The following is a 26067-nucleotide window of genomic DNA, read 5'->3' as shown; positions in this document are numbered from 1 at the left end:
GGGGGAAGGGTCAGAGGGAGAAGCAGGCTCCCTGCCGAGCAGGGAGCCCGATGCGGGACTCGATCCCGGGACTCCAGGATCATGACCTGAGCCGAAGGCAGTCGCTTAACCAACTGAGCCACCCAGGCGCCCTAAAAATATTTTTAAAGAAGTGAATTAAAAATTTCTTTCTGCATAGTCAGAATCTTTCTGGTGTTTTTTTTCTCTTACAATAAGAAACAGCCCAAAAATGCAGAAAAAGCAGAAAGAAGACAATAGCAGTCACCTATAAATCCATCTTGCAAAGATAATCACTATCAACATTTTTTTGGGTATATCCTTCTAGTTTTTTTCTAGTACTGTTTGTTCTGTTCCATCTCTCAGTATTATAAGAGATACAATATTAAAAGTATGCAGAGGTTAATGTATAGATACATGAAGTCGTTATTTTTTGATAAATATGTCCTTTTTATTAAGAATAACCCAGGGGAGCCTGGGTGACTCAGTTGATTAAGCGTCCAACTCTTAATTTCAGCTCAGGCCTTGATCTCAGGGTGGTGAATTCAGCGTGGAGCCTACTTAAAAAAAAAAAAAAAGAATAACCCAACTGTTGTACTTTTATTTATTTATTCAATTATAAAAGATTTATTTATTTATTTGAGAGAGAGTGCAAGAGAGCAAGCATGAGCAGGAGGAGCAGAGGGAGAGGGAGAGAGAATCCCAAGCGGACTCAGCACTGAGTGCAGAGCCCAACGCAGGGCTGGATCCCACGACCCTGAGATTATGACCTGAGCTGAAACAAGGAGTCGGATGCTCTACCGACCATGCCACACAGGCGCCCCCCAAATATTTTACTTTAGATGGGAAGCATGTTAGAATCAATTTTTCAGTGTATTTGGTCAGATGGAAAGTATAATTGATAATTTGGACTGTAATTCTTATATTCAGTACTAGCAAGTTTTTTCTTCCTTAGTATATTATCTAGAAACTTATTTTAGCTATTTACCTGACTTTTTGCAAAATAGTTGTGTACTCTTCTATGAGATCACACAAAGTATTTATCACTGGATACAATTTAGCAATTTGATTTCTAAAATCACCTCTGAAAAGCATTAGTTAAGCTCATCCACCTGCAGGTGGCGATATGTTTTGCTCTACTAGTACATTCAAACCAGCAAAAATGGTTCATGTACTTAGATTTAATTTTTTTCCCTTTTGATATAATAATTTCAACATTTGTGGCTTCTCATCTTTAGGTTCCTAGGATGTTTCAGGGGAAAGGGAATTTTGGATTTACATTTTGAAATATCTGAAAAGTTTTCGAGGCCTTTTAACATGTTAGCTCTGTTATGTTCTTCCAGATTAGTAGTTTGCTTCTCCGTTCAGTGGACTGCACCAGCATCCCCGACTGGTTTTTGAACTGCTGCAGGAGCCTCTGTTGTACTGATGTCTCGCAGTCAACTCTCTTATTCCTGTGTCAGGGGACACTCACCATGTTGGACTGGCAGAATGGGAGTATGGGCCTAAGTGGGGAGGCCCTGCTCTTGAATATTGTGCATGTCTTGTTCACCTTCAGTTCACAGTGAGTTTTCATGCTACTGCCTCCCATTCTGTTTTGCTTGTCAGGCATTTCAAAAATGGCAACTGAACTAGTATACTTAGTAATTCCATGAAAAGTGCTCAGGATAATCCTGAATTAAAAGGAAGATAACAGGAACTCCTGGGTGGCTCAGTCAGTTAAGCGTCTGCCTTCAGCACAGGTCATGATCTCAGGGTACTGGGATCGAGTCCCACACTGGGCTCCTTGCTCAGCGGGGAGCCTGCTTCTCCCTCGGCCTGCCGTTCCCCTGCTTGTGCACGCACTCTCTCCCTCTGTCAAATAAATAAATAAAATCTTAAAAAAAGAAAAAGGGAACATAACATATAGGCAATGAAATGGGTGTGAAAATAGACCAAGAGAAGATGAAATGATGAGTGGAGGGAGTTACAGATATTATTGGTGCAGGTTAACCTGTACTGAACATTTTTAATGTTAATGTTAACATTTAGTCTCTAATGCTGCATTTTAGTTTATAAACAATGTCAACATAGGTAATTCAGTATGAGCCTCACATGTCTGATAGATAGGATAGGAAATCTAATGTGTTGAGTAGGTAAAGTGAAGTTAGAAAAGTAAATGCTAAAACTTAAGAGTATATTGCTAATAAGCACCTGAGCCAGAATTGTAACCAGCTCTTTAGACTTCATTGGATTGTGTTTTGTGGTTTATTTTGGTGTTTTTTTCATAATGCCTGAAAGTGATTGTGTGCTTAAAATGTCAAACCATAGTTACAACTTGATAGTAATGAATATGTAGGTAAAGGAAGAAAAGTACTGTGTTCTAAAATAATTTTTACATGTTTTTCAGCTTATGTATATGTGAAAATTGTGCATATTTTAAAGGAATGTAAAAATTATTATTATTTCTTTAGAGAAGGATTGGCGGGGAGGGGCAAAGGGAAAGGGAGAGAGAGAGTCTTAAGCAGGCTTCACGCCCAGTGCAGAGCCCGATGTGGAGCTTGATCTCATGATCCTGAGATATGACCTGAGCCAAAATCAAGAGTCAGTCACTTAACCAACTGAGCCACCCAGGCACCCCTCTCAGTATGTTTTTTTTTTTTTCCCAAAGATTTTATTTATTTATTTGACAGAAACACAGGGAGAGAAGGAATACAAGCAGGGAGAGTGGGAGAGGGAGAAGCAGGCTTCCTGCCGAGCAGGGAGCCCGATGAGGGGCTTGATCCCAGGGCTCTGGGATCATGACTTGAGCCGAAGGCAGACGCTTAACGACTGAGCCACCCAGGTGCTCCCCCTCTCAGTATGTTTTGAAACACCTGTGAAACCATTATCAAAATCAAAATAATAAACATTTCCATCACTCCCAAAAGTTTTCTTGTGTCCCTTTTTGGATTATTTCTATAAGATGAAAAGATTCATTTATAAATTTGAGCTCTGTTTTGGCCTTGTTTGTAATTTTTTGTCATTGTAAATTTAATAATTATTGAATTTTCTGATCATTCTTTGTCTTTTATATTTTTAAAATCTAGATGATTATAAAATGAAATTTCTGTTACTAGTCAGTTTATAATAACATGGTTCATTTCTCTTCAGGATCAAGGAATCGACTCTGGAATTGTTTCTGTCTAGAATTTTGGCGTCCTGGACTAATTCAGCCATACATGTCCTTGAATCAAGTTCCCCAAGCCTAAAGGACAGTCTGAATGGAAATTCAAGTGTAGTTGGGAGACTTTTAGAATATGTCTATACCCACTGGGAACATCCACTGGATGCTTTGAGACACCAAACCAAAATTATATTCAGAAATATTCTCCAAATGCACCAGCTCACTAAAGAAAAGTCAGACTCTGAAACGTCAGGTTTGGCTGCGGATCGTTTCATCTGTGATCTGACTGAAAGTCTTCTGCAATTGGAATGGCATGTGAAAGGGAAATACGCATGCCTTGGTTGTTTAGTAGATTACGTAGGAATTGGACATATTTTGGCACTAGCTAAAACTATTCCATCACAAATCTTAGAGGTGATGGGAGACCAGTCCTTGGTACCTTATGCAAGTGACCTCTTGGAAACCATGTTCAGAAATCACAAGAGTCATTTGAAGTCCCAGGCTGTCGACAGTACTTGGATTGATGAGTGGCATGAGACTTGGGTTTCTCCTCTCCTTTTTATACTGTGTGAAGGAAATCTGGATCAGAAATCTTACGTGATTGATTATTACTTGCCAAAATTATTGAACTGCAGCCCTGAAAGCTTAAGCTACATGGTAAAGATTCTTCAAACTTCTGCTGATGCTAAAACTGGTAAGAAAAGGAATCGTTCTTTCAGTAATTTCTGGTTAAGATGTTTAAGGGTAGGTAGCTAGGCAGATGTGGACCATATTCAAATTTAAATATTACCACTTCTGTAAATAGTAAAAGAGGGTATTGACGATAGAGATTTCAGATTGAGACTAATGTTCCTCTCCAGAGTGGAGTGGTTTTTTTTGGCTGAAGTCATTTCTACAGGCTAAGGATTGATTCCAGTTATTATAAGGTTCCCTTTCTTACTCGTTTTAATTCATTTTACCAAGTTCTTATTTGTTAGGTTGTTAGATTGGAACGAAAGTTTGAGTGTTTTATATAAGTTCTTATTCTAGTGATTGAGATAGTAATTAAACATTGTTTTCGGCAAGGATCAGGACAGGTAAACTGGCAGCAGCAAGTTTTTGTCTCTAGGGAAGAGACAAAAAAATGTAGATGTGTGACCTCAAGAAACAACTGTCTGTAGTCATTTAGAATAGGGGGTAAACATTTCACTGAAACTCAGTAACCCTGAAGGAATCACTGCATTAAAGCATAGTTCAGTAATTAATATATAAATGATGACCATGACTTCTCATGTGAATCTTAAAATTACTGTATTCTGCTTAACAAAGCAGAAATATGGTACTCTACATCATAGTTTAAGAATATTTACAACAAGGGATGCCTGGGTGGGTCATTTGGCTAAACATTCAACTTTTTTTTTTTTCTTTTTTTTAATTTTAAGTATTTATTTGAGAGTGCTAGAGAGAAAGAGAGAGAGAGAACAAGTAGGGCGAGGGGGAGAGGGAGAGGGAGAAGCAGGCTCTCTGCTGAGCAGGGAGCCCGATGTGGGGCTCAATCCCAGGACGCTGGGATCGTGACCTGAGCTGAAGGCAGATGCTTAACCGACTGAGCCACCCAGGTGCCCCAGCGTTCAGCTCTTGATTTCAGCTCAGTCATGATCTCAGGGTCATGAGATCAAGCCCTGCATTGGGCACTGTGCTGAGCATGGAGCCTGCTTAAGATTCTATTTGTCTCCCTCTGCTCCCCCCTCAGCCTACCCCCCCCACCAGGGTGCACAGGCACTCTCTCTAAAAAAAAAAGAGTATTTACAACTAAAAATAATTGAAAACTTTCAAAAAGTAACCATGAGATAGCTGGAAAAATCTGATTCCTATACACAAAAATAAGCCATTATTTGTAGTTGGGTTTTTTTTTCATTATTTGTAGTCTTTAACAACAATTGTTCTTGCCTTTTTGAGAAACCATCTAAAGTTCAAGATTTATGAATCTGTTCTGAAGTAAAGCAGTCTCTCTTTTTTTTTATCAGTGTTCCCTTTGAGCCAGGGTTCCTTATCCTGTTAGTAGTGACTGATGTCCTAGCCTCCAAAAGCGTCAGGCTCCTTGTAGTCCTCCTTTTATCTTTTTTACTAGGGAGAAACAGTAACTCCAAAATATGTAGAGAGGTTTAGTGTTTGTTTTTAGAGAAATAATGATATTTAGCCACTAAAGTGTTTTCCCTAATTTTGGCTGAAAGTCATTTTAGTTATTCTTACTGTTTTAAATATTTCTCCACCTGATTTTTTTCCCCTGAATCACTTCCTGGTTCATTTCTAAGTGTCAAGGAAAAGGTAAAAACAGCAAAAAATAATGATTTCTTTAAGTTAACATAAGGGGATTATGCTTACTTGAAATGATTGACACAAGAACTGTCAAATCCTTTTCAATAATGATTATTTTATCCTAGGGACTTTAATTCATGTTAGAATTTAAACTGTGATTTTTATTTCTTGAAATACAATGTTAATTGCAAAATGAAAATTGTGACAGTTGTTGCATAGCACAGTAGTTATCTGTGTTATTTTGTGCTTTTGAGACAAGAACAATCTTTTCCATCCTTAGGGTCTCACAATAGTAGAGGGGCTCTGGGAGCTTTGATGGCATGTCTGCGAACAGCTAGAGCTCATGGACATCTTCAGTCTGCAACTGGTGCCTGGAGGAACCTTGTGTCCAGTGCAAGAATAAAACAAGGCTTAATTCATCAGCACTGCCAAGTAAGTAAACAAAATATCTGGGAATTTCATACATACAGTAGATCCCTGATTTATTTATCCAGTTAGCAGTCCAATATAGAGGCCCCTGTGTCGAGCCCAGCACTGTTTTAAGGGATCCATAAGGAGGAAGAATTGAAAGTGAAAAGTGTAGGGGCGCCTGGGTGGCTCAGGTCATGATCCCAGGGTCCTGGGATTGAGCCCTGCGTTGGGAGGGGGTGGGGCGGGTCCTGCTCAGTGGGGAGCCTGCATCTCCCTCTCTCTGCCACTCCCCCTGCTTGTGCTTTCTCTCTCATTCTCTCTCCCTCTCAAATAAATAAATAAAATCTTAAAAAAAAAAAAAGAAGTGAAAAGTGTAGACTTTTCGGGCTATTTAAATTTTAGTTGAAGGAAGAAGAAAACCTGTATAAAACAACTGGAAACTCTTAGAAGACAATACAGATATAAGTGCCCTTTATGCATAAGGACTTGGGGGTCTCAGAACAGAGTAGGTAGTGTTGATTAGAAACACGTTAAATGTGATTAAAGGAGAGGAAGCATTGGAGCAGCATATAAAATAGGAGAACACTAGAACTGATAAATGAGTTCAGTAAAGTCACAGGGTAGAAAATCAATGTACAGAAATCTGTTGCATTCATATACACTAATAATGAAGCAGCAGAAAGTGAAATTAAGAAAGCAATCCTATTTACAGTTGCATCAAAACCAATAAAATATCTAGGAATAAATTTAACCAAAGAGGTGAAAGACCTGTACTCTGAAAGCTATAAAGCATTGATGAAAGGAATTCAAGACAAATGCAAAGAAACAGAAAGACATTTCATGCTCATGGGTTGGAAGAACAAATATTGTTAAAATGTCTATACTACCCAAAGCAATCTACACATTTAGTGCAGTCCCTATCAAAATACCAATGGCTTTTCTCATAGAACTAGAACAAACAATCCTAAAATTTGTATGGGGCCCACAAAAGACCTCAAATAGCCAAAGCAATCTTTTTTTTTTTTTTTTTTTAAGATTTTATTTATTTGAGAGAGAAAGCAAGAGACAGAACACACAAGCATGAGCAGGGGGTGGGGGGACGGTGCAGAGGGAGAAGCAGACTCGAGCCCGATGTGGGGTTTGATTCCAGGACTCTGGGATCATGACCTGAGCCAAAGGCAGATCCTTAACCAACTGAGCCAGCCAGGTGCCCCTAGCCAAAGCCATCTTGAAAAAGAAAAATAAAACTGGAGGTATCACAATTTTACATTTCAAGTTATATTACAGAGTGGTAGTAATTAAAATAGTATGGTGCTGGCATGAAAATAGACACAGAGATCAGTGGAATAGAACAGAAAACCCAGAAATAAACCCACAATTATATGGTCAATTAATTTTTGACAAAGGAGAGATGAATATACAATAGGAAAAAGACAGTGTCTTCAACAGTGGTGCTGGGAAAACTGGACAGCCACATGCAAAAGAATGAAACTGGACCACTTTCTTTCACCATACACAAAAATAAACTCAAAATGGATTAAAGACCTAAATGTGAGACCTAAAACCATAAAAATCCTTGAAGAGAGCACAGGCAGTAATCTCTCTGACATTGGCCATAGCAAAATTTTTCTAGATATGTCTCTTGAGGCAAGAGAAGCAAAAGCAAAAATAAACTATTGGGACTTCATCAAAATAAAAAGCTTCTGCACAGCAAAGGAAACAATCATGAAAACTAAAAGGCAACCTACTGAATGGGAGAAGATATTTGCAAATGACATAATCCAATAAAGGGTTAGTATCCAAAATAAATAAAGAACTGATAAGGGGCGCCTGGGTGGCTCAGTTGCTAAGCTTCTGCCTTCGGCTCAGGTTATGATCCCAGGGTCCTGGGATCGAGCCCCGCATCAGGCTCCCTGCTCCGCAGGAAGCCTGCTTCTCCCTCTCCCATTTCCCCTGCTTGTGTTCCCTCTCTCGCTGTGTCTCTCTTTGTCAAATAAATAAATAAAATCTTTAAAAAAAAAAAAAAGAACTGATACAACTTAATACCCAAAGAACAAATAATCCAATTAAAAAATGGGCAGAAGATATGAACAGACATTTCTCTAAGGAACACATCTAGATGGCCAACGGACACATGAAAAGATGCTCAACATCACTCATCAGTAGGGAAATGTAAATCAAAACTACAATGAGATAACACCTCATACCTGTCAGAATGGCCAAAATCAAAACCATAAGAAACAACAAGTGTTGGCAAGGAGGTGGAGAAAAAGGAGCCCTTGTGAGCTATTAGTGGGAATGTAAACTACTGCAGCCACTGTGGAAAACAGTACGGAGGTTCCTCAGAAAATTAAAAATAGAACTACCCTATGATCCAGTAATTACACTACTGGGTTTTTACCCAAAAAATCTAAAAACACTAATTCAAAGGGATACATGCAACATTATTTACAATAGCTAACCTATGGAAGCAGCTGTAGTTTCCATGGATAGATGAATGGATAAAGAAGAGGACGGGGACACACACACACACACACACACACACACACACACACACACAATGAAATATTACTCAGCCATCAAAAAGAATGAAATCTTGCCATTTGCAACAACATAGATAGAGCTAGAGAGTATAATGCTAAGCAAAATAAGTCAATCAGAGAAAGACAAATACCATGTGATCTCACTCATATGTGGAATTTAAGAAACAAGGAAAGAAAAAAAAGACAACTATAGAGAACAAAAAGATGGTTACCAGAGGGGAGTTGGTTGGAGGGATGGCGGAAATAGGGGATAGGAATTAAAGAGTACACTTACTATGATGAAGAAAAAAATAAATAAAATGATTTAAAAAAAAAAACACAAAAAAATACCAAAATGGGAGAATACAAAACAAGGTCTGGAGGATGATTTAGGATGTTGTTTGGCAGGAGTAGAGTGTTTGGTCTATTTTATGGAGGCCTCCAATGCTAGGCTGAAGACTTCAGATTTCATTCAATTGGTAAGCGGGAACCAGAGCCATTCTGCCTCCAGCAAGGATGTAGAATTAATGGCAACAGAGATGAGTTTCCAGTGTGAGAGCAAAAAGAAACCAGGAGCCTGGTTAGATGTGCATGACAGTAATCTAAGAGTGACTGATGAGGGGGGCGCCTGGGTGGCTCAGTCGTTAAGCGTCTGCCTTCGGCTCAGGTCATGATCCCAGGGTGCTGGGATCGAGCCCCGCATCGGGCTCCCTGCTCCGCGGGAAGCCTGCTTCTCCCTCTCCCACTCCCCTGCCTGTGTTCCCTCTCTCGCTTTCTCTCTCTGTCAAATAAATAAAATAAAATCTTAAAAAAAAAAAAAAAAGTGAGTGATGAGGTCCTGGGGTAAAGTAGAGAAAAAAGAATGAAGTTGAGCATTACCATGGAATAAGAATCTTTAAGATTGTTGGCTTACAAATACCCAGTTTACACATTTAATAAAATAATTTTATATGAGTTATAACCCTAGGATCTTTGGGATGAGGGAACCTTACTGAAGTATACATGGGTAAACTGGGGTTTACTCTTTTTTTTTTCCCCTTTGGTAGCTTATGTAAATAAACATGTCAAGTAGTTTATGATTTGCTTATTTCATTGAAAAATTAACATTTTATTGCTTGATGTGTTTTAGGTACGGATAGATACATTAGGCTTGCTTTGTGAAAGTAATCGAAGCACAGAAATCGTTTCCATGGAAGAAATGCAGTGGATTCAATTCTTTATCACATACAATCTTAACAGTCAGTCCCCAGGAGTACGACAGCAGATTTGTTCTCTTCTTAAAAAGGTAGAATTTCTCATCAGAAAGTACGGGAAAGTGGTGAACTCTGCTCTGCAAATCATTTTTGAAAAGAGCTCTGATTTTGGGAGTGTGTGGGAATAATGGTCATGGGTTCGGACTGCCACATCCCTTCATGGCCTGTCTGAACCATTCTGTGATTCCATAGAGTTTACGTTTGAGATTCAAGTCCAGGGTGTAAAGCCCTTCCATTCTGGTGTAAAATAAATCAAACTTGAACTCTTTTTTTTTTTTTTGGAAAGAAAAAAAATGTAGTGATGGATCTTTCAGGGTGAAAGGTATTTTGAGAAAACTTTGGTGAGAGGAAGAAAGATGCCCTTGTAGTTTTATCATTTAAGGGTCTCATGAAATGGTCATTGTTGACTGATTCAACTCGACTTAATCACATGCTTCATTTATGGGATGAAGAATGGGGAGAGTTATAGAAGTGAGTATATCTTTAGTTTCATGCCAACCTAAAGGAAATAGAACTACGATTTAATGACTGTGTATTCTGGTTTGCAGTAGTATTTGGTTTTGGTTTTAAAAATGTCTTAATTTTCTGTCAGAAACACTGTAAATATTAAGAGTTTAGAAACCAGTACTTTCTTTGCTTGAAGTTTTAGTCTAAAGAATTTAGAAAATTTGTCCTTTTCCTTTTTTTAGACTGACATTTAAGATTAATGTGGCTTACGTATGCTTCATTTTTCTTTTTCTCAAAAGTTGTTTTGTAGGATACAGGAAAGTTCTCAGGTGCTTTATAAACTGGAGCAAAGTAGATCCAAACATGAGTCAGAGAATGAGTTAACCAAACAGCACCCTTCTGTTTCTTTACAGCAGTATAAGGTAGGTGATCCATTTCTAGACATACGGGTATTTAAGAAACATAGAACAATTATGAATAAACATTAAAGGGAAATAAATGGAAGTCTCGTGGTGAATGGTGTTGTTTCTGTGTTTCTTTCCTTCAAGCTAGTTTTACATACTCCTTCTGGTGCTTTAATACTTCTCTTGAGGTACCCTGAGTCATGGAATCAGTGCTGGACTTGAGGCCTGTTACAGAATAACAGTAATGGGTTAACCTCAATCCTTTACAGCTTAATGTGGGCCACATGAATTTAGTAGTTTAACAAAAAGGTAATTGCTGGCCCAGAAGTCCTCCATCCCTCCTCAGGGTAGAAGATTGCTGTATGTGGTCCTGCTTCCCCTTTAGACTAATATGACTTACAGTGGCTTGATATTGGTGCCTCCTGGTCTGTGGTCCAGCTGTAGAGGTTCCTGTCCATCCCATTTGGAGGGAGCGTGAAGAGTAGGGCTAGGTTTCAGGGCACTGTGTTAATGGGATGGATGATGGAACCCCAGATATAGCAGCTCCAGTCTGGGCCAGAGCTTAGCTTGACAACCTTACATGTCTGTCCATCAGAACAGAATGAGTTTTTCACTGGTTTCTCACTCCAAATATAGCCTCTCAGAAGCAGAAATCTTACTGTCTTCTAAGACCCAGATAGAGGACAGAGCTCATGTATTGTATTTCATGTGGGGAAACAATTGTAATAAATTAATGATATGTTGGAGCCATGATACACTCGCTACTATGGATGGCCCTTAGTTTTCAATTTTATACTTGAAAGGTAAAAAATCATCTAAAGAAGAATATTCCTATACCAAGGATGAAGTCAGCTTCATCTCTGTAAAAATTAAAACAGTGAAGATTGGAAAGTGACAACCTAAACTTGAAGGACATGGGTTTAGTCCCATTTCTGCCACTGATTAGTTCGCTTACTTGATGAGTCTGTTTGACTGTAAGTGGGATGAGTAACCTCTCTGAAAAGGCTGGTTTTGAGGATTAAATGAGAAAGCTGTAAATTCTAAATCACCCTAAAAAGCCTCACTGGGAGTCATTAAAAGTGACTAGAGTGTATTCTGAGCACTTGCTTTGTGTGTGGACAAATTAATTATTTGTTAGCCTTTCTTAGATCATTGCTAGACATTCTAAGAAAACAGCTCTTTTGCTTCTTTTTTTAAGGGGTAAAATGACATTTGTGAAAACTGAGTTAAGTACTTAAAACACAAAACCTATGTTGTGGATTGACATTCTGAATTTTCACGTATGCATGGTTTCTTAGTTTGACCTTGTGAATATATGTGTTTTTGAAAACTAGCCCTTTAGAGTCTTAATCTGAGTCAATCTCATGGTTCTGATATTTCCTCCCAACTATAGTCATCTGTGGCTTTTGGAGATTGTGACTTTGGCACTAAATTACTTATCATCTTTGTAATAGTGGGTGTCATGCATGGTGTGTGGTAGGCTTGGTGCCAATCAATAGACTAAGTCCTGGGGGAGAAGAGGAGGCTCTTAGTTGGAAAAGATGTCTTCTAGTCTAGTGAAGGAGATTATTTCATGCCTAAATAACTGATATTATTAGCTTGAGTACTTCTAAATTTACAAAATGCTTTGTACCCTCATTCTCATTTAAATCTTTAATAACAAAACTGTGAGATAGGCATTATTATCCTCACTTAATAAATGTGAAAACCAGGGCGCCTGCCTGGCTCAGTCGGTGGAGCGTGCAACTCTTGATCTCAGGGTTGTGAATTCAAGCCCCACATTGGGCATAGAGCTTACTTAAAAAGAAAATGAGAAACTAAAGCTTGGAAAAGTTGAGTAACATGCCCAAGATCCCTCAGCTACTAAGTGCTAGTCAGACCCCTATGTACATCTGCTCTCGCTTCTAAAATCTGAATAGTTTTTTTCCCTAGTCTCTGCTTAATTGAAAACTTGGAGGTAAGAAAGTACAGGGAGAATTTGGGGAACGGTGAATTCACTGTTGTAATGAATGACACCTAAGGTGCTTGGAGCAACAAAAGAGATGTAACAGGAAATGAGTTCGAAAGTCAAGTTGGGGCTGCGTATTGGATGTTTTTTGTTGTTTGCTCTAATAATCAAAACAGAGCTTGACTAACATGTGTGTGTATGTACAAATAAATAAAGTTTCTTTGTTTCCCTACGAATACAAGTAAAGTATTTTTATTTTTATCTATGAGGAAGCTGCTGTGCAGGTTCAGGAATTTCATATTGTAGTTACACAGCTAACAAGTGACAAAGCTGGAAGTACAAATCAATTTCATATCTGTAGTTGAGTTCCCTCAACTAACAATTGTTGTAGTTTCAATGAAACAATGAAATTGTTTCATTTCCCGTGCTTGGCAATGTAGCAGAATAGAATTAAGTATTGTATGGGTATTTGCAATTTGAAATCTATCACTTTTAATAATTTTAATGTCACATTTCGATAGCTTTACCTATATAACACAGCAAAAAACCTTAAAGGCAAATAGAGAAGATGCCTGAGTACTCTAAAGAGATTTTGAGTGCTAGGCTAAAGTATTTGGAAGCCTCACTAGGAGCTGTTGAAAGTGACAAAAGCATATATCGAGCCCGTTCTGTATGTTCAGGACAATATGCTTAGGACTAGGGATATAAATGTATGAACTGTGATCCATGCCTCCACTATGGTTACAGTGTGGTTGAAGGAAAGAACTATTTCTAAAAATATAAATGGTACTACAGTTAGGGTAAGATCATTCCCATAGGATGAACTTGTTGCCCTTTAACATGAATACTGTACTAATTTATAATAAAAATGAGTTTAGGATATTCTCAATAACTACCCTATTCCCTTGAAACCCAATAGATTTAATAAACTAACAAACTCTTACTTAGGTCTTATAAGGGCCTATAGGATAAATCCCCAAGACTGTATGTCATTGACCAAAGAATAAATGCTGAGATCTTTTCTGGTATCAGTTGGGACTAAAACTGCTTATGTGCTGCTCAGTTACAAATATACATTGTTAGGGCATAGCGGTATATGTGAGATGCTTGAGAATCACAGCTTTTCCTTATAAGTTTTCTGGTTTTCTGTTCCGTCGTATCCAGAAACAGTAATAATAATTATTAACTAGAGAAAGAAGACTTTATCTTGGATAAACTATTTCCCATTCTTTTTTTAAATTGCATTTTACTAAAAGTTTGCATTTTTTTAATTATTTATATAAACAGAATGGTAGAGGAGCAAGAGTATCAAAGGGGAATATAGAAGACAGTGGAATAGTTGGATCTTTTTATGAATTGTGTCATTATAGCCACATTTATCAAGTATTGTACTTACCATATTTATCAAGTAGTCTGTATTGGATTTTTTTTGGTTATTTAAAAACTTAAAAAAAATATACATGCCTTTGATGCCTGAACATCTCTGGTGAAGAAAACCAATATTCATATACCTTTAGCACAGATCTTGCTTTTACCAAAAATGGGTGCTGGGTATTGGATTTTCTTGTGTGGACAATAGGAATTGTACTTCTTGTTGACCCTACAAAGGTCGGGTTCACTGAAGTCATGATATAGCTTATGGTCAAGGGTACCAATCTGAATTGTCAAGCAAAATAAATAACTAATATTGTTTTTAAAAATCTTTTCCCTGTTAATTAAAAAAGAACCCCACTCTTAAAGGTGTTACTTTGAAAATAATCTATTATGAGTTAAAGATTATACTTATTGTAATTATTTATTTATTTATTATTTTTTTTTTAGAATTTCATGTCATCCATTTGCAACCGTCTTTTTGAGGCACTGTTTCCTGGGTCTTCCTACCCAACTAGATTTTCAGCTTTAACCATTTTAGGCTCAGTAGCTGAAGTTTTTCCTGTCCCAGAAGGTAAGCTTTCAATAATGTTTGGGGAAAGTAAGAATACATATTTTTTCAACATTTTGTTTTACTTTAAGTTTTAGTTTTGTTGTCTTTTGTTTAGGTTCTTACAGGAGGTTTTATTCTCAATATGTAATTCTTACTTGGACATAATTAAATTTGTTAGTAAAAGATGTAAGGCTGAGAAGTTGTTTTCAGTGATCATTATTTCCCAACCCAAAACCCCAGTTTTCATGAATTATGCTTATTATGAGAAGAGTTGCTTCTCTCAACCCCCAATTCATGTGTTGCTGTTTGAAGATAGTGTACAATCTGTTCTTTAAGTTTTAAAAATTAAAAAAATAATAGTTTATGTATAGCATTCCTCAGTGAGTCTTTGTGGTTAAAATGTGGTTTCCATTATATGCTGTCAGTTTCATAAGTCTCAGTCTGGTTTCAGAAAGACAACATGAGGATGTCATTTCCAGGCATTCTGGTTTAGTGATACCCTTTATTTCTCCTGTGGGTTACTCAAGAGGATGAACAGTTAGCTTCCTTTCGAGTCTGTTTTTTCCCTTTTTGACAACAAATAGTTCTTTTTATCTCTGTACTTGAGTGTGTACATTTTGATGTGGATTTCTTGTTTGTGCTCAGTCTTCCTGACTGTGGTCAAATAGAAAAATATCCTGCTATTGGAGGGGATGGCCAGAGGACCAGGGAGCTTTACACTATAGCTGCCTTATTATTATTATTATTTTTTTTAGTTTAAATTTGTAGGCAAAGTGTAAATTTTTGGCAGGGAGGAGGACAGTTTTTGCTGCTAATACAGCCTTGCTTCATTTGAAGAACACAATTTTTTTTTCAAGTTTTTATTTTGAAAAGATTCAAACCAACAACAGCAAAGTTTCAAGAATAGTTCATGAACAGCCATGTACCCTCTACCTTAATTCATCAGTTGTTAATATTTTGCTATATTTGGTTTATCTCCATTTCATTAATTTTCTAACCATGACACAATGATCAAATTCAGGATATTTAATGTTGACATGATGCTGTTATCTAATATATAATCCATAACAAAATTTGCCAGTTGTCCCAATAAGTGGCCTTTTTTACTCTGATCTGGGAACCAATCCAAGATTACACAGTGCATTTTGTTGTTATGCCTCTTTAGCCTCCTTTAATCTGGAAAATTTTTTATTTCATGACATTAACGTTTTGCAAGAATGTGTCTTCAGTTGGGTTTGCCTTATTGTTTCCTCATGATTGATTCAGGTTGGGCATTTTGGGCAGGAATATAGCAGAGGTAATGCGGTGTTCTTCTCTGGGCATCGTATCAGGAGGTACATGAGTTTGGGTTGTCCTGTTAGTCATGATGATAAATTTGATCACCCGATTAAGATAATAAGTGTGGTAGGCCAAAAAGCAACCTACAAAGGATATCATCAAATCCTTAGAACCCGTGAATGTGAACCTTATGTAGAAAGGAGGTTTTTGTAGATATGATTCAATTAAGGATCTTAAAATGAGATAATCCTGGATTATCGGGTGGGCCTAAATGCCACCACAGCTGTTGTTGTTAGAGGAACAGAGGGAGATGTGACACACAGAACAGGAGGAGTCACCGTGACAGTGGATGTGGAGATTGGAGTGATACGGCTTCAAGCCATAGAATGCTGGCAGCCTCCAGAAGTGGAACAAGGCAAGGAATGAGTTTTCCCTTAGAGCCTCTAGAGTGCGCATGGCCCCACCAGCACCTTCATATTGGACTGATTGGACGTTAGTCAGAATGGCTTCCAGTATGGTGAAAAAGTATATTTCTGTGGTTTTAAGCCCCCAGGTTGGTGGTGATTTGTTATAGCATGCACAGAAGATGAATACAGTGGTATCCATCAGTTAAGGGAATTTCAATGGTACTGTAACTGAATTTAGAAAATAAGGTTTGGGCGCCTGGGTGGCTCAGTTGGTTAAGCCACTGCCTTCGGCTCGGGTCATGATCCTGGAGTCCCTGGATCGAGTCCCGCATCGGGCTCCCTGCTCGGCAGGGAGCCTGCTTCTCCCTCTGACCCTCCCCCTCTCATGTGCTCTCTGTCTCTCATTCTCTCTGTCTCAAATAAAAAAAAAAAAAGGGATCCCTCCCTTGACCTCAAAAAAAAAAAAAAAAGAAAAGAAGGTTTTACCTGAGAGTGATTGATGATCCATTTAACAAAAATTTTTCTGTATGTTTAATATAGTTATGGTTGCACCTAGGTGTATGGGAAATAACACTAGCCTGAATTGCACTGGTAATTTTTTAATTGAGAGAGTAGTTTAACATATCTAAGTGTATTTTATAAAGTAAATAACCTCAGTCATCTTCCTAATGAATGAGTCGCATATAATTGGGCAGTGACTGATACCACAGTAATTATGTTAATTAAACAACTGGGAGGTAATGCAAATGGAGCAAGCCATCATTTACCCATTAACTTTATTTATTATTAATTTTTAGAGAGGGAGAGGGGGTAGGAAGGGGTAGAAGGAGAGAGAAAGAGAGAGAGAATCTTAAGCAGGCTCCATGCCCAGAGCAGAGCCTGATGCGGTACTGGATCTCATGACCCTAAGATCATGACCTGAGCTGAAATCAAGAGTTGGACACTTAACCAATTGAGCCACCCAGGCACCCCTTTAGCCATGAACTTTAAAGGAGGCTAAAGAGGCATGACCATGAATTACAGGATGGAAAACATAAATTCATTCTTTACCTTTTATCTCAAGAACTAGAATGTGGGTTTTTATGTTATTTTTTGAAGGACTCTGATTTGGGATTAGTCAAAATTGTTTCTACCTTTCCTCAAGTATATCCTAATTCAAGAAGAATAAGCCACGTGTACCTTTTTCACTTAGAATAAATGTCACAGTATTCATGGTGAAAAATTGGATTCCACAATTTTATTAAAAGGGTTTGCCCAGCAAATGTTTATTTAATGCTTATTTTATGTCAAGCAGCTAAGGATATGCAGTGTACAAAACAAAATGCTTCCTATTTTTGAGCTTAGATATTTTAGTGAAGGGAGACAGACAATAAATTAACAAGTAATACATAGAATATCAGATGGAGATAAGTATTATGAAAAAAATATTTCAGGAAGGAAAGCGGGGGGAATATAGAGTGTCTAGGAGGATGGGGAGCTGTTTCATACAGTGGTGTCAGAGAGGGTTTCAGATTTGAGCAGAGCTCCTAAACAAGCAGTGGGTCAAAGAAGAAATCACAAAGGAAATTAGAAAATACTTTGAGAGGAATGAAAACAAGAGCATAACTTACCAGAACTTACGGGATGAAGCAAAAGCAGTGCTCAAAGGGAGCTTTAGAGCTATAAATCCCTAATTAAAAAAGAGAAAAGATCTCAAATCAATAAGTTACTTTACACCTCAAAGAATGAGAAAAAGAGCAAACCTAACCCAAATCTAGCAGAAGGAAGGAAATAAAGATTAGAACAGAGATAAACGAAATGGGGAATAGGAAAACATTATAGAGAAATCAACGAAAACAAAAGTTGGTTTTTCTAAAAGGTCAACAAAATTTTAGCTATACTAAGAATAAAACAAAAGAAGGTACAAATAACTAAGATCAGAAATACAAGCAGGGACATTTCTACTGACCTTACAGAAATAAAAAGGATTGTATTTTCAATGAATTAGGTAACTTAAATGAAATGGACAGATTCCTAGAAACATACAAATTACTGATTTAACAAATAGAAAATTTGTTATCTGTAGCAAGTAAGAGGTGGGGGTCAGTAATCAAAAGCCTCTCAGCAAAGGAAAGTCCAGAGGGAGTAGCTTCACTGGTGAATTCTACCGAACGTTTAAAGAATTAATATTAACAAAGTCTTCTAAAAAATTGGACAGGAGGGAACATTTCCAAACTCATTCTGTGAAGCCAGCATCACCCTGGTACCAAAGCAGACAAAGCCACCACAAGAAAAGAAAACTATAGGCCAGTATCCCTTATGAACATAAATGCAAAAATTCTCAACACAATACAAGCAAACCAAATCCAACACCATATTAAAAGTATTATACCCATGACCAAGTGGAATTTATCCCAGGAATGCAAGGGTGTTCAATGTAAGAAAAAAATAGTCAATGTAATACACCACATTAAAATGAAGGGAAAAAAACCCATGATAATCTCAATTGATGCAGAAAAGCTATTGACAAAATTCAGCATCCTGATATGATAAATAAACACTCAAGAAACTAGGAATAGAAGGGAGCTTCCTCAATAGGATAAAGGACATTCATGAAGAACGCACACCTGACACCAAACTCAATGGTAAAAGACTGAAAGTCTTTCCTCTGTGATCAGGAACAAGACACAGAAGCTCACTTTGACCACTCCTGATCACCATTGTATACTGAAAACTTTAGCCGGAGCAGTAAGGCAAGAAAAAGGAATTAGAAGCATCTGAGTTGGAAAAGAAGTAAATTTAAGCAGAGGTGTGAATGAAGTGACAAAAACTCCATTTACTTGCTCTAGGAATTTCACGGGTTGCACTAACTTGTGAGTTAAGATTAAATAAATGCATATCGTGTTGAACATCATTCTTCAAATTAGCATAGGCATGTTTTCAGGTGTTATCAGAGTGGTTAATTTGTTAAATGTTGTTAAATGTTCTTCACATTCTGCTGTGAAACCCATTATTGCCATAATTGTTTAGTCTTAATCTTGGAGTTAAATGGATTTGGTGACTACCATCATTCTTTTGTGATAGTTTTTCTGTTCATTTCTTCATTGGCTGAAATTCATCTTCATTTTGAGAAGAGTTTTTGGGGAAATAGAGTTCTTAATTTCTCACACATTCAAAAATGCTGATATTGGGGCACCTGGGTGGCTCAGTCGTTAAGCATCTGCCTTCAGCTCAGGTCACGATCCCAGGGTCCTGGGATCGAGCCCCGCATCAGGCTCCCTGCTCCGTGGAAGGCCTGCTTCTCCCTCTGCCACTCCCCCTGCTTGTGTTCCCTCTCTCGCTGTGTCTCTGTCAAATAAATAAATTAAAAAAAAAAAAAAATTCTTAAAAAAAACCCCAAAAATGCTGCTATTGACATTGTACTTGATGGAGTAGGATTTTTTAAAGATTTATTTATTTACTATTCGAGAGAGACAGAGAGGGCATGGGAGGCAAAGGGGCAGAGGGAGAGAGAGAATCCTCAAGCAGCCTCCCCCGCTGAGCGTGGATCCCAACGCAGAGCTGGGTCTCACGACATTGAGATCATGACCTGAGCCAAATCAAGAGTTGGATGCTTAACCGACTGAGCCGCCCAGGTGCCCCTAGAGTAGGATTTTGATGTATAATTTTTCACCATACCTTTCCCTGAGGATGTTGCTCCACTGTCTTCTAGCACTACATGTTGCTAAGGCGTAGAGTAAAGCCAGCTTAATGTTTTCCCATTTTGGAGATGAATTGAGCTTTGTGCCTGAATAGCCAGAAGAATCCTCCTTTATCTTTGATGTCCAGTAATTCTATTAGGATATATCATCATATGATTATTCTGTGTTGGTTTAACTAAGACATGGTAGGACTTTGGATTCTAGGTTAAGGCATTTTACAAAGATATTTTAAAAGACATATTCCTAAATTTATTTCATTTTATTTGAAAGCTAACTTAGGAATCTTTTATATACAATATAACCTTTTGGAAGAGAATGAAGTGATTTTAAACAAAATTTTAAGAAGTACTTTTTATTTGGGGAGCTTTAATATTTACTTTATCATTTTAGGAAATAAATTAAGGAAAAATTATTCTTTTTTGCTAATGTGGGTAAACTGTGAAGTGTGAATCTTTGCACCAATTTTCTATAAATTTGGTCAGATAACTTCAACATGTTGATTTCCCTTTTCTTTTATTAATTATTTTAAGTAGGCTCCACACCCAGTGTGGGTCTTGAACTCACGAGTCTGAGATCAAGAGTCACATGCTCTATCAACTGAGCCAGCCAGGTGCCCCGTCTTGTATTCACTTTTAAATCTTTTTCTATTTTTAGGTCAAGTCCAAACAGTGTATCAGCTGAGTCATGATATTGATGTAGGTCGTTTCCAAACACTAATGGAATGTTTTACCAGCACTTTTGAGGAAGTGAAGATTTTAGCATTTGATCTTCTAATGAAGTTACCAAAAACAGTTGTACAATTTCAGGTATTTGGACTTTTTCTTTGTAAATGCGAATGTGGTGTATGCCTGAAAACTTTCTATTTTAGCAGCAAATAAAGCAGGATTGTGCAGGCTTTTTGCATCTGCCTTCTTATATCTTCTGACTGTTTCAGGTATCATTAGTACTTCTACTCTTGCAGGGTGGTAGGTTGGAGGAGGTAGGGATGGATGATGTGAAGGAGGAAATATAAGAGAAAAAAAACTCCAAATCCATGAGCTTTGCTTCTTTTATTGTTTTGATAAAAAGGAAGGTGTGCGAAGCAGTAGGTTTTATTGCTCACAAGAGTATTGGTAGATTTCAGTTAACTGCGGTCTCCCCGGTTCCCCTGGACATGTTAATATTCTGTCAAAACACATCACTTACAGTAACTTGCATTTTTTGAAATAACATCCTTGCTAAGTTGACTGGGAAGCCGAGTGTAAGTGAGGCAGAGAACGTGTTTCTGATCTTCCAACAAGCAATAGCTAAACTGAGACTGAAACTCAGAGTACTTGAGGTTAACAGCAGTTTTCTCCCCCGGCCTTCTACCCCATCCCCAGCCCCCGCTCTCTTCCTGACAGCAGGCACTGCCAACCATGGGGTGGGAAGCAAAGGTGGGCTCGGGAGTGTGGACACAGCATGGGGATGGGTCTGCAGGGGACCCACTAGCCGAAGTGCTTGGCTCTGCCCTTGAGGTATGTTCTGGGGCTGTGAGGTCACCAGCAGCTGTGGGTTTACTGTTCCAGAGCTTTGCTGTGGCTTTCTGTTAGAGCTGTATAGAGGCTGAAGGCACCTACAGGGGCTGCCGCTGAGCCATGGTCTATTCTTTCTCTGGCTGTTAGGCTCTATTTAGGGCGGGATAGCTTGTAGATGCAGTGGGATTCCCTTTTTTTTTTTTTTTTTAAAGATTTTATTTATTTATTTGACAGAGAGAGGCACAGTGAGAGAGGGAACACAAGCAGGGGGAGTGGGAGAGGGAGAAACAGGCTTCCCGCCGAGCAGGGAACCCGATGTGGGGCTCGATCCCAGGACCCTGAGATCATGACCTGAGCCGAAGGCAGACGCTTAACGACTGAGCCAGCCAGGCGCCCCTCCTTTTTTTTTTTTCAGATTTTATTTATTTATTTATTAGAGAAAGCATGAGAACAGCGGGGGAGGGGTAGAGGGAGAGGGAGAAGCAGGTTCCCCACTGAGCAGGGAGCCCAATGCCGGGCTTGATCCCAGGACCCCAGGATCATGACCGGAGCCAAAGGCAGACGCTTAACCCACTGAGCCACCCAGGCGCCCCACAGTGGGATTCTGTAGGAGCACATGTCAGAGAGCACAAGGTGTCTGTTTCCATGGCTTCCAGATGGCATTGCAGGATCTTTTCTAACTTGGGTCCATATTAGGAGTTGTTCTTCAGTATCCATTTATCTTTGTGGTCTTTCAGATGCCTTGGTAAGCAAAAGCTTCTTTTGGTGCTTAGGCTTCTAACTTTTGTAAAATAGAGAGTTTTTATTTTTTTTTTTTTTTAAAGATTTTATTTATTTATTTGAGACAGAGAGAATGAGAGAGAGAGAGCATGAGAGGGGGGAGGGTCAGAGGGAGAAGCAGACTCCCTGCTGAGCAGGGAGCCCGATGCGGGACTCGATCCCAGGACTCCAGGATCATGACCTGAGCCGAAGGCAGTCGCTTAACCAACTGAGCCACCCAGGCGCCCCAAAATAGAGAGTTTTTAAAGGAGATGCTTTCTCTTCCTTTCTTCTCTCCCACCTTCCCATCCTCCTTACCCCTTACCATTCATCACACTGAAGCCTTGTATCCTATATATAACTGTGACTCACTCCTGGCAAATATTTTGAGAATATCTCGGGGCGGGGGTATATTATAGTATCTATATGAAAGACTTGGTCCTTTGAGATAACTTTAAAACGTTTTTGAATCTTAACTAGTATAAGGACCTGTGTATATATATATTTTTTATTTTATTTTTAAAGATTTTATTTATTCATTTGAGACACAGAGATATATATAGAGAGAGAGCATGAGCAGGGGAAGAGGCAGAGGGAGAGGGAGAAGCAGGCTCCCCACTGAGCCAGGAGTCTGATGTGGGGCTCGATCCCAGGACCCTGGGATCATGAACTGAGCTCAAGGCAGACGCTTACCCATCTGAGCCACCCAAGTGCCCCTGTGTATATGTATTTTTGATGACATATCTTTGTAGTACATGACTTTATTACTCACATTGTCTGTTGCCCTTTTTTCTTGTGGAGCTACATATCCAAGGTCTTTATATTATATTTTTACTGACCTCAGATGATCGAAGAAAGATATTTTATTTATTTATTTTTAAGATTTTATTTATTTATTTGAGAGAGAGCAAGCGAGTGAGAGAGCACAAGCAGGGGGAGCAGCAGAGGGAGAGGGAGAAGGAGACTCCCCACTGAGCAGGGAGCCCAACGTGGGGCTTGATCCCAGGACCCTGGGATCATAACCTGAGCTGAAGGCACATGCTTAACTGACTGAGCCACCCAGGTGCCCCAGAACAAAGCTATTTTAGACTCCAAAGGCTATTTATTGTGTTTCTTACTAATTGTCAGTTAAGCAGTTCACGGACTTAACTGTCAGTTACCAAAAAAATGGCTTAGATGCTTAATTGGTTCTTTCTAATATTGATTTCGATTTGAGCTTTTGGCCACTGTCTTTTTTAGGTCACAGAAAATTAAACATATCAAATGGCAAAGAATTTAAACTGAAAGAAATTGGTATTTGAATCAGTATTTTTTTTTAAAGGTTTTATTTATTTATTTGACAGAGAGATAGCGAGAGCAGGAACACAAGCAGGGGGAGAGGGAGAGGGAGAAGCAGGCTTCCGGCGGAGCAGGGAGCCCAACATGGGGCTCGATCCCAGGACCCTGGGATCATGACCTGAGCTGAAGGCAGATGCTTAACGACTGAGCCACCCAGGTGCCCCTTGAATCAGTATGTTTGATATCTATTGGAAATTAATAGATTTAAATATTGGTGTACCTATAGCCAAATTAAAAATTAAGCTTATGGGGCACCTGGGTGGCTCAGTCGTTAAGTGTCTGCCTTCAGCTCAGGTTATGATCCCAGGGTCCTCGGATTGAATTCAGCATTGGCTCCCTGCACAGTGGGGAACCTGCTTCTCCCTCTGCCTTTGCCTGCCCCTCCCCCTACTTGTGCTGGTGCTCTGTCTGTCAAATAAATAAATAAAATCTTTAAAAAAAATTAAGCTTATAATGATTTTCCCCTTGTATTTGATAATTATGGAGTAATCCTAGTAGAATTAATACTATTGAGCAGTGAAACCCTGAGACCCAGTGTATTGAACATGTAATTTGCCAACCATGGAGTTGGGACGAAGACCCATGTCTCTTGACCTCAGCCCAGGGCCTTTCCATACTTGTTACAGTGAACTGTCCTTTGTTCTTTCTTCTTTAGGACATGCATGTGAGTGGATGTTTCTATGACATACAGGTGTGGGAGCTCTGATGCAGAATTTCTGAGGCTGATATGATCACTTTATTTTCTGCACATATACATGGATCTTTGCCAGGAATAGCCTGGTGGATTTGTACTTTTGTGTGAATTTGTATTTTTTTCCATTGAATTCGCTGAATGGAGAAGGGGATGGGGGAAGTGCAGTAGTATGCTGCCCAGGTAAAAGAGACTTCAATGTACAAAAAAACTCTGGTCCATGTGGACATAAGAAGGATGGTCTGGCCATAGTCATAGCAGAATTTCTACAGGAAAAAGCATACTTCTGCTGGAGAAAGAGGTACTGAAAAAAAAAAGCTTTATCAATGTCGAATTTCCCAATTGACATTATTTCCAAGATCCTCATCACTAGAGCTGAGTAATAATGATAATCAGTAATTACTATAATAAAGTCTAACCTGTATTCTGGGAAAAAGGGAATTGAAGTAATGCTTATATCAAGTTTCAGTTATGTGGCAGGCTCTGTTTTTAAATTCCTTCAAATTAGGGGCGCCTGGGTGGCTCAGTCGTTAAGCGGCTTCCTTCAGCTCAGGTCATGATCCCAGGGTCCTGGGATCGAGCCCCGCATCGGGCTCCCTGCTCTGCGGGAAGCCTGCTTCTCCCTCTCCCACTCCCACTGCTTGTGTTCCCTCTCTTGCTCTGTTTCTCTCTGTCAAATAAATAAATAAGATCTTTAAAAAATAAATAAATAAATTCCTTCAAATTAAAGAAATGTTTCAGTGACAGTTACTGAGTCTGTGCTTTATTCTAGGATTCAGAGAAACTGCAAGCCTTATTCCAAGCAGCCCTGGAGCTCAGCTCAAGCACTAAACCATACGACTGTGTGACAGCTTCCTACCTGTTGAACTTCTTAATCTGGCAGGATGCCCTGCCCTCATCTCTGTCTGCCTCCTTACAAACTCAGCAAGCTTCATGTGGAAATGGAGATAAGTCTGCTGTTGTGGTGGAGAGGAACACATTAATGGGTTTGTATTGGATAAATGACCTTTTGCTCTTGCTTATCCAAACCAGTGTCTTACTCTCTCGCTATTCATTTAGTTAGCATAGCTAGTGGTTAAACATTTATTTTGTGTTTTTTAAATTTTTTTAAAGATTTTTATTTATTTGAGAGTGAGCAAGAGAGGTTGAGAGTACAAGCAGGGGGAGTGGCAGAGGGAGAGGGAGAAGAAGGCTACCTGCTGAGCAGGGAGCCTGACTTGGGGCTCAATCTCAGGACCCTGGGATCCTGACCTGAGCCAAAGGCAGACGCTTAACCAACTGAGCTACCCAGGTGCCCCTATTTTGTGTTTTTTTTTTAATTGAAGAGTTTACTAGCATAGAAGAACACTGTGAATTTCTCTGTGAATTGCAAGTAAATAGTTTACTCAGCTATAACACTGTTTCTAAACAGAGGGTTCATGTTAAATAAGTAGATTATACAAATGTACATTAATAAAGCTCTTATTTAAATAGGATGTCTTGGGACACTTGGGTGGCTCAGTTGGTTAAATGTTTGCCTTCAGCTCAGGTCATGATTCCAGGGTCCTGGGATCGAGTCCCGCATCCGGCTCCTTGCTCAGCAGGGAGCCTTCTTCTCCCTCTGTTTGCTGCTCCCCCTTGTTTGTGCTCTCTACTTCTCTCTCTCTCTGACAAATAAATAAATAAAATCTTTAAAAAAAAAAAAATAGGACGTCTTTCTCTACCAAAAATGTACTTTTGGCCGGGGGTGGGGCGCAGATATTTTACTATGACTATAGCTAGATCATCTTTGCTGTTTCTATAAAGAGCAGAGTTCCTTTGCCTATCAGATTTATGTTTTAACTGACTGTCACACCCCTGCCTTTTACTCTTCCCATATAGCCAGTTCTAAAACCTAGTTGGTTGGTTTAGGTCTAGTAATTTCCAGCAAGTATTTCTTGGGGATTCATGTGCTTAATTTTGTGCTGGTAAATATTCACTTTGGAGTTGTATTATAAATAAGGACAGATAAGGATTTTTATTTTTTAAAAAAAAAAAGAGAGAGAGGTCAGATGTAGGAAAAGTGTTAAAAACTGTTCTCTCCAAGATGG

The 26067-nt window shown here is 38.8% G+C and overlaps 1 protein-coding gene across 15 annotated transcripts in view; it reads left to right on the top strand.

Moving 5' to 3' along the window:
• THADA (THADA armadillo repeat containing) overlaps nt 1-26067 on the top strand; it is a 328075-nt gene that overhangs the window by 14002 nt on the left and 288006 nt on the right. For all 15 annotated transcript variants that reach the window (XR_014149251.1, XM_081833473.1, XM_081833472.1 and 12 more), the window contains 8 exons: nt 1341-1561; nt 3130-3836; nt 5721-5872; nt 9503-9658; nt 10373-10495; nt 14247-14370; nt 20369-20520; nt 24771-24984. Coding sequence is in view for 14 of the 15 variants with exons in the window: in XM_081833473.1 (XP_081689599.1) it covers nt 1341-1561; nt 3130-3836; nt 5721-5872; nt 9503-9658; nt 10373-10495; nt 14247-14370; nt 20369-20520; nt 24771-24984 (1849 nt within the window). In the remaining variant the exon portion in view is untranslated. The remainder of the gene's footprint in view (nt 1-1340; nt 1562-3129; nt 3837-5720; nt 5873-9502; nt 9659-10372; nt 10496-14246; nt 14371-20368; nt 20521-24770; nt 24985-26067) is intronic.

Source organism: Leptonychotes weddellii, chromosome 10 (genome assembly GCF_054177405.1).
Source record: "Leptonychotes weddellii isolate Sample4059 chromosome 10, ASM5417740v2, whole genome shotgun sequence".
NCBI classification, from domain to species: Eukaryota; Metazoa; Chordata; class Mammalia; order Carnivora; family Phocidae; genus Leptonychotes; species Leptonychotes weddellii.
Note: the sequence above shows the minus strand (reverse complement) of the source record. Positions and strands in the feature narration are given on the sequence as shown.